Here is a 9,456-nt window from a genome sequence, read left to right on the forward strand (position 1 = left end):
AGAAATGGCAGGAATATAGCTAATTAACTAACCTGTAGAGAGGTAAAATGGACTTAGGTGATCCAGCTATGTAGTCTTGAAATGTTGGTGACACAAAGATGTCTTTAAGCTTCTCATCACCTCTAAATCCAGTAGCCAATATGACCAAATCTGTCTTTACAGGGGAGTTTTCTCCTTCAACCAAAATGCCTTCTCGGCAAAAGCTGAAGCTTTTGGGAGATTTCTTAAGTAAAATGCTTCCTTCTTGGACTCGGTCATAGAATTTTTCAGGCACGGTTGAGATCAGACAGGAACTGATTTCTTGAAGGAAACTATGCTTAGGTACCATTCCATACTTGGATAATCCAAGCTTCTTATCTATGTAGCTTTCAACAAATTTTGAAAATGCCCATCTCTGTTTAACCAATTACAAATCAATTATAAGTGTCAGTCAGCATTATAAATGTAACTGTATCATTCTAGCTTATGAATAAAAGATTTACCAGAGGTGAAAGAATTGTTGCAAGGAGACTGAGTAGGAGGCCTTCACCAGGCTTATGAACCAAAAGCTCCGAGAAGCGATTGAGGTATAGGTATTCGAGAGGCACACGGGCAGGAACATTCCAGTGTTCTGTCTTGTACAACACTGTACATGGATGTTCTACCCCTGCAAAATTTGACCAACGAAAGGATCAAGAGAAATTTATATACAAACTATGAATAATTGATCTCATTAATTTTGTGGCACATCTTCGGCGCATGTGCATGACAAGAAAATTTCCAATACCATTTGCATTTGAGCACTCCATTGCAATGTCCAATGCAGATTTCTGAAACCCAACAACTGTTACTTGCTTTCCTTTCACAAATTCAGCAGCGCTTTCATAATCCTTGGAAGCATATTCCATCGAGTGTATGACATCACCATGAAATTCTTCTGGACCCTTGTTCGGAGGAAATTTAGGAATGTTTGGAATACCACTGAATCGTCCAATGCAGAGGACTACAAAGTCTACCAAGTAAACCTGCTTGAATTTATACTCAATGATCAATGCGACTATATCTTACTATATGGTAAATTTTCTTGTTTAAGAACATTGCATGCCTACAACTAAAATATTGACGGTCTGAAAACATATCATCTTCACGAGCTAAGTAAAAATGCTTTTTCATCATAGTCTGTATGAACAGTGATTCAGAAACTTTTCTCAGATTAAAATTGAACGGTTGTTCAACACAAAAAGAATAGATATTACTTTTATAATTAAAGATCAATAAAAAAACTCAATAATATCCACAATAAAACTTACAAGTAAAAGTTAACAATTCATTAGACTGTCTAATAAAAAAACAAAAATATGAATCACTGAATTTCATATCAAAAAAGTCCAATGATGACTTCAATTGGTCAGTTAATCACGATCATTTGTCACTGTTGAGCACAATCGGAGGGGTATGGACCAAAACTGTTGAGCACGTACCAGCATTGGACTTTTTTGATATGAAATTCATCGGAGGGCTTTCAACCCATCGTGTTGGAGCACCTCGAGCAACATACATTTTTATAGGAAAATCTACTCCATGACTAAAATGTTGCAGTTTAACATCATATCATTCTTAAACTCAATTAAATATATACATGACATACATACATGAAGTGGTACATACCTCAGTTGAAGGGCTTTGTTTGTCTTCTACCATAACTTTCCATTTCCCTTTCGAGCTGAAAGGCTCACCGGTGCCGCCCCAGACACTCCATGATTGCATCTCATCCTCAGATGGGCCTTCATACTCTATACCACACACTTTAGTACTGAATTTGATGTGCCTGAGCAAGTCGAAATGTTGAGCGTATGATTGGATGTAATCCATAACTTGATGCTGGTTTGGAAAGTCCTCTGTCAATGAAGAAGGCCATGGAAAATCCGAGAATTGGTAGACTGCTTTAGGAGTTTGGAGCTTGGTACTCTTAATAGTTTTGGTCCATACCCCTCCGATGGTGCTCGAGGATTCGAACACGATGGGTTGAAAGTCCTTTGAAAGGGTGTACTTGCAGGCAAGAAGGCCACTGATCCCAGCTCCTATTATGGCCACCTTCTTCCCCATCAATTCTTATCTAAGCCGTTGCTATGTGTCTTGATTTGCTTGCTTTTTCATAGAGAGCTTTTGTATTTATATAAAAACAAGGGTGGATTGAACCGTTTGTGTTGTGTTGCAGTAGCAAGGCAAAAAACGAAAAAAAGGGAGGATTGATGGGTAGCTGGGGGATCACGTGCCTGCTCAATTGCCTTGTTAGAAACCACCAGCGAATGGCACGTGCATGGTGTTTTTGTGTGATCAAAATCCACATATGGAATGTATCCGTTCTCTCGTCTTACCGACCAAACAAAAGGGCAGGGGAAATTCAACGGTCGTCTTTATTTTTAATTCAAAGTTTGATTTGACATATGAATTAATTTTGAGGGTTTTGTTCATTTACCCCATTTTTAGAGATTTTTTTTTCCACTTACCTCATTAAGTTTTTTTAATTCCCTCTTACCTAAAACACTCTAAGGAAGTCTTCCCTAATACTCCATTAAGATTTTTTTTTTGTTTTTTAATTTTTTTAAATATCATTTTACCCTCACCCCTTTGAAACTTAGAGAGAGAGAGAGAAAATGGAAGAGAGAGAAACCATAGGAGATTCGCCGGAGCCCGGTCACATGTCGCCGGATTCCGGTCACTGGCCGCCTCCCACCGGAATTTGCTGAAAATCTCACCGGAAATGTTTTTTTGCCCGCAATAGACGTCTATTGCCCCGATAGTCTATTGCCCCTCAATAGACGACTATCAACCATGTATTGCCCCCCAATAGACTTCTATTGCCCCCCAATAGATGTCTATTGCCCCGATAGTCTATTGTCCCCTAATAGACGACTATCAGTCATGTATTGCCCCCCAATAGAAGACTATCAGCCATGTATTGCCCCCCCAATAGACTACTATTGGGGGCCAATAGGCGTCTATTGTCCCCCAATAGAACTTTCGGTTGTCAGAATATGAACTAATCTCTCAAAATTTAGACAAATAAAACTTTAATTAAAGAAAAAAATGAAGAATTTACATCATTTCAATAGACCTCTATTGGGGGGCAATAGTCGTCTATTGCCCCAATAAAACTTTCTATTTTTCCATTTTTCTTTCCCTTTGGCCTTCTGCCCCAATTTTACCACCAAAAAAAAAAAAAAACGAAACAAAGAAATTTATATGAGCACCCAATCTGATTTCAAGACCGTGAACGTGATCGTTGGGTTGCCGATAGGAATCAGACTCAGATCGGAATCGCTGCCGATCGGAATTGGAGGCGTTGGGTTGCTGGGCCTTGGCGATCGGAATCAGACTCAGATCGGAATCGAAATCGGGGCTGGACCTTTGGAATCGCAGCTGGGCCTTACAGTCAAGTGTCTTCGCTACAACCGGCGAAAGCTCCGATCTCTTCCTCCAAGCCCGGAGCCTCCATGACGCGGCAGTGTCGACGCCGTACTGGGAGAGGGAGAGAGAGAGAGAGCTGCCGGCATAGTGCGGGAGTGAAGAGAGAGAGCGTCGTCTGGAAAGAGAGGAGAGAGAGTTCCGGCGTGAGAGAGAGAAGAGAGTTCCAGTGAGAGAGGAGAGAGTTCCGGTGAGAGAGGAGAGAGAGTTCCGGCAGAGAGAGGAGAGAGAGTTCGCGTGAGAGAGAGGAGAGAGAGGTAAGAGATGAGTGGCATAAATTGTAATTTATTAATTAGGCTGAGGGTAAACTTGTCTTTTTATGTTAAATTGGGTAGCTGGGAATAAAGATCTGTTGCTGGGGTAAATGAGATAATTTTGTCCAATTTTAGGGCTTTGGGTCAAGGACCCTTAATTTTGATAGAGCAACAGTACCATACGGATCATAACCAATAAAATTGTGATTTCGCCTTTATCAAAGATATATATATATATATATATATATATATATATATATATATATATATATATATATATATATATGTGATTATTCATTTAGGAATACGATCATATTTTAATGTTACACTGTTTTTAGTCATCTGAGTGAGTTTTAACGACTTCATTGCCATTAATAACAGTGCCACTTCTCCTCGACTCAAAAAAAAAATTTAATTTTAGTTTTAGATAAAAATACCAAAAAATCAAAAGATATCAGCAAATCGATTATTATCAGTTTTATTTCAGGGCGGTAGCTAGACATATTGACATAGCTTATAGTATATAGACTAACAACAGTATCTGCGCTTTGCTGCAGGATGTGAATTGCAACCATGAAATATAATTAAGCCTAGGCAACTTTGTGTTTGCACTAAAGGCTTCTCGTTACTCCATAGTGTCTTTTCCTACTTCCTATTGTTCGTCACCTTCAATTAGTATAGAACTCCTTGGGGGTATAGATAACAAAATATTTTACATACATATACAAAGCCCACTCATGTTATAAGACAAATGCACTAAATACTCTGCCAAAGAAAGATGTGTCGGGAAAGCTCCCTCCTACCTAAACTTTTTCTATCCAATAAAAAAAAAAAAAAAAAAAAAGATGTGTCGGCACTTGAAAAGTACTATTTAGGAAAGCGATGGTGCAACTAATGCATAGGACGTCCAAGACCAGCCCATGCATATAACAAGAACGAAAACATATCGAATGCTGGGGCCTACCTACGCGATGAAATTCTCACTCCTAAGTCATACCCACTTTTTTTTAAAAGCTTTTAATTGGCTTTTCCGTGTACGTTACCCGCCGGCTCTCTGCTATTTGTTTGGCTGAATTAATTGTTCTAATAGTAATATTTGTCTTATAATTGATCTTTATTGGAGGTATTGACTTGCATTCTCCGGGTGCATCAAAATTGGTGAATAATGCACAATTGGAAAGTCAGACTCTTCTTTTTACCTCTGTATTTAGCGTCTTACAGTGCATTTTCTCTTAGGAGTGCTAGGCTCACACTCATGGCTCACACACGGGTGTGTGTGTGAATCAGATAGTGTGGGTCCTAATAGATTGAGTTGTCCTTCTCTGGAAAATTCCCGTTGTCCTTATCTGGAAAATTGTAGACACGGTACTAGAATTGTTTGGTAGGTGAAACTGTGGTAGGATAATCAGGAGGTATATATAGTCAGAGATATTCTGTAGAAAGTTAGCTCACCTTATTATTGGTGTCTATAATTGTTTTGTGGGGACTCCAATAGCTACATTGTAGACAGCTAAATCAAACAGGGTGTTTATTGCTGGTGATATGTACTGTCGCAAATAATTTGTGTGAACTTTATTGCTGGCTTCAAATTGATCAGGTTTTGTTTGATACAAAGATAGACTGCATTTGACTGTTTAACAGTTAGATCAGGTTGTGAGTCACCTCTTTGCAGTATCATTAGTTTCACTTACAAAATGACTGATGTTTCAAATGTGGATTTGGCAGCTTGTGCATCGTCACTGCGAAATGACTCGTTAGGTTCCCCGTTACTTGTTCCTAATAACACCTATGTCTTCACTGCTTAGGGCATCTCCAACGGTTGTAGTCAAAAGCCAAAATGGCTTTGGCTTTTCCGGAAGCCTTCTCCAACCATTCATTTAGCTTAGTCATTTTGACTTCTTAGTCAAAAGTGGAGTCATTTTGACGAAGGGAGCTGGAACGAAAGCCAAATTGGCTGAGGACGGAAGAGGCTGGGCCCCAGCTGCACATGCGTTTGCGTTGGAAGATAGAGGCAACGCGCATAGGGAGACTGACTCCCATAAACGCGCAAAAGGAAAAAATCACGTCCGGAGGGGGGAGAAACGCACCTTACACGCGCAATACCTTGGCCGACACTGGGCCCCTCCAGTGACAGAAGCCGTTGGGGGTTCCAACGGTCCTCAAACCGACGGACGAGATTCATGCATGGAGAGAGAGATTTAAAATGAAAGGCCGAGATTAATTGGTTCTAAAAATCAAAAAGTAAATATATATTTACTGAATATCTAATCTGACGGTTCAAAAAAATGTTTGGATTAAAATCAACGGTTTATAATAAAGTAAATGTGTTTTAAACCAAAAAAAAATTGAAAAAATAAAAGAAAATTTTCTAAAAAATCAGAAAAATGTTATATAAATATTTTTTTTAATCAATTAATGACGATATATTATATAACATAATTATGTATGATATATAAATTCATATTGTAGTTAATTAATTCTCTAAAATTATTAATTTATTAAATGACTTTGGCTTTTGACTAAACATGGTTGGAGATGGAAAAATTGAATGAATAGTGATGACACTAGGGGAGTCAAATTTTGCATATGGCTTTGGCTTATGACTAAATGGTTGGAGATGCTCTTACAATTGTGTGAAGTGCCAATGTTATTGTTGCAAACAACTGGACGTGAGTGCATCTCTAACTACTTTGTGTTTTTTTTTTTTTTTTGGAAATAAGGGCGGTGCGGCTGCCCTCACGCCTTTACTAATTAAACGGATGAATACATAGGGGGAGATATGATGCCTAAACCCCTCATTACAATACATATCAAGAGAAATTCCGGAATAATACCAGCAGTCTCTACAACTACAATGTATTCAAACATGCACCTGATAGCAAAGAGTGTCCAGAATTCTCTTCAAGTTTCAAGTAACTGTAATTTTTGTTTTGTGGCCAGATTACAATGCGAGCCATCAAATCTTAATTCTACTCTCTGGACGACATGCCCTTCGATGCAATGCCAAGATTCAAATCAATTATACATTGGCAACACCACATCTTCCTCCTCCTGCAATCAAACAACTTGTGCCTATAGGGGGTACAATAACCAAACCATTTTTACAGATCTGCTAGCTCAGTCCACCTGTTCAAGTAAGTGCACCCGTTCTTGTCGAATAAGTTTTCATGGGAATAAAAAAGAGGCTCTGCGCTCTCATTTCTGGTTGCCACTTTCTCGTTTTGCGTTGTTTGTTAGCATTGCTATAGAGGTTTTGCAGTTATGCTCTGTTTTCGAATGTATTACCGTTCTGTTTCCGAGAGGGAGTTTATAGACATTTATTTATTGTGTATAGTATTTGTTAACGTTAGTGACCGAGAGGTCTCTAGTTAGCTTTAGAGAGAGAGAGAGAGTGACACAAGATGTATAGTGGTTCATCTCCCGCCTTAGCGGGAAACTACGTCCACTTGAATGTTTATACTAGTGTGTTGAGCCTTGCGGCCCAAGGGGATTACAAAAGATGTAATGGGATTGGTTGTAATGGAATGGTGTTTAAGTGGGAGGAGGCATTCCTTTTATAGGTGAAGGAAGCCATCTCCTTTACATGATTTTCGATGTGGGACAAGCAACCACCATCTCTAGTCTAGAAAGCCTATTTGTGAGGGCATGTTGACGAGGCCGGAAAGGTGGCTTCCCGGCGACGGATTTGCGACTTCCGGATACCGTAGCGTAGCTTGAACATAGGGCTTCACGATGCATGTCTCGGTTGGGCCTCACCATGGCTTGTGGGTGTCTCAAAATGGGTGTCACTTATGCTTGGTGATGTAGAGAACTAGCTTGCTAATGTAGGTATGAACAGTATTCCTGTGTGAGCGTAAGTTTGAACATCAGGAAGTTGACCACAACCTTGCATCTGAGAGAACAGCTTTTCTGCTTCTTTTATTCTCCCCGCTTTGCCAAAACCATCGATAAGAGTGTTATAAGTAATGGTATTAGGAACAAGCTCCATAATGTGAATAGTATTTGGTGTTTGGTATCGGAAATTATCATTTTAATGTGTAAAGTTCCTTCATTTTTTTTTTTTTTTTGTGGTAATAATGTTTGAATGTGTGGAATTGGGTATGATGTTATGAATTATGATTGTTGAATTCTTAATATTGGGAAATTCTGACATGTTATTTTGAATTTGCTAAGTGATTTTGAAGAAATTTCAAGAATTGATGAAAATGACGGCGACCCAATTTAGAGGTGGTGCACCTTCTACCGGGTTCAGGAACAGAACCAGTGACTACAGTTCAGTAACTAAGAAAGAAGGGTGTATTCATTGCGCCAAACGGAAGCTAAGTTTGTGGCACTACGTAATAGAAAGGATTTGAGCAATGTCAGTGCTGTGGGGGTTAGCAATCTGTCATCTAAGCATAGATCACATTACTCGCGGCTAGTTACTCATCGCAGAAGGACCCGTTTTCCGGTGGTGGCTAATCAATTGAGTTCGGAGTTTGGTGTGGGTTGCTCTGAGGTTGAGGAAAAGGTGATTCTTAAGGAAATGCTTGCATTCCTAACTATTGATCGTGATGAACTGTAAGACCTTAACTTTTGTTATGTGTAGATTTTTGCTTGATTCTCTTTCCTGAAAATGCTGCTTTTATCATTTTGCTTCTATTTTATTTTTCTTCTTTGATGCTTTCAATTTATTAGTTTGCTTCACTTTTTCTAATATATTGTTATTATGCACAATTTGGACATAAGGTTGGCATACATTAAGGACTGAATTACTCTTTCCCATACAAAGAAATTTTTATTCTTCTTTCAAATTCACTAGATGCATCTGTAAAATCTCTGATTTTTTTTTTTTTTGTAGGGAATGGTAAATATGAGCTTGATATATTTTGAAAATTTATCGATTTTGAAATTTTTTCTCTAATTTAGTGGAAGCCTCTCCCTCACTTTATCTGCCAGTTGCTCTTTTCCACTTCCCCTCCGTTCTGATATTATCTGGGCATGGAAGCTAGTTTTATATGAAGTTGATCTGGAAACCATTACTAGCAAAAGCTTTTGGGGGTCGGTCTACTTCAGATAGTTTCTGAAATCCTCAAGTAGTGTTAGGTGATACAGGATTTGGACTTTGCTGCCTTCTTATGACATCCTTGGTTTGCTTGTTTTATGTGTATGATTCTTTTGTATGTCTCTTGTTTCCCCCTCCATGAATCACAGTGAGTTGAGTGACATTCCTGTCCCTGAAGCATATTCTCCAAATGTGAAACGCGAGCTACTGATGCTTTCCTTACCTGCAATTGATCCCATAGCAATGCTGATGGAGACTGCTTATATTGGTAGACTGGGTATGCTTCACTCCTTGAAACAAGTTTGAATCTAAACTTATATTAGTTCGGAGCTCTCACTGTTTTGTTTTTCTTTTTGCGTATAATTTTTTTTTTCCTTCTTCTTCTTTCTGCTGTTTAAGTGTGGACTCGATCTTGACCTGTATCATATAGCAATCTAGATGAAATTTATATTGTTCGAACAAACCTTATGCACTTCATTAGGACACATTTATAAGTGATTAGCTATTGTAGTATGGAACTATCTTGACGATCAAAATCTAAATGATAGTCTAATTAGTTGTCTATTATAAATCCAATTGTCAAGTTAGACAAACGAGATGGGAAATTTTTTGAGTTTCTAATACACCAATTAGCTTGTAAACTAAAGAGATATATTGCTATGACAAGGGAGAGAGGTTGCAAATGTAGTAGTTTAGTGAAACTATAAATAT

The 9,456-nt window shown here is 38.5% G+C and overlaps 1 protein-coding gene across 1 annotated transcript; it reads right to left on the minus strand.

The window, feature by feature from the left end:
- Nucleotides 1–6: 6 nt before the first annotated feature.
- LOC133738660 (probable flavin-containing monooxygenase 1) lies at nucleotides 7–2,185 on the minus strand. The gene is made up of 4 exons (XM_062166238.1): nucleotides 1,648–2,185; nucleotides 767–1,004; nucleotides 483–646; nucleotides 7–394 (listed from the first exon to the last, which is right to left on the minus strand). Exons 1-4 carry the CDS (start codon nucleotides 2,083–2,085, stop codon nucleotides 20–22), a joined length of 1,215 nt encoding a protein of 404 aa, XP_062022222.1. The 5' UTR covers nucleotides 2,086–2,185; the 3' UTR covers nucleotides 7–19.
- Between the last annotated feature and the right edge of the window lie 7,271 nt (nucleotides 2,186–9,456).

This window comes from Rosa rugosa, chromosome 3, assembly GCF_958449725.1.
Source record: "Rosa rugosa chromosome 3, drRosRugo1.1, whole genome shotgun sequence".
Lineage (NCBI taxonomy): Eukaryota > Viridiplantae > Streptophyta > Magnoliopsida > Rosales > Rosaceae > Rosa > Rosa rugosa.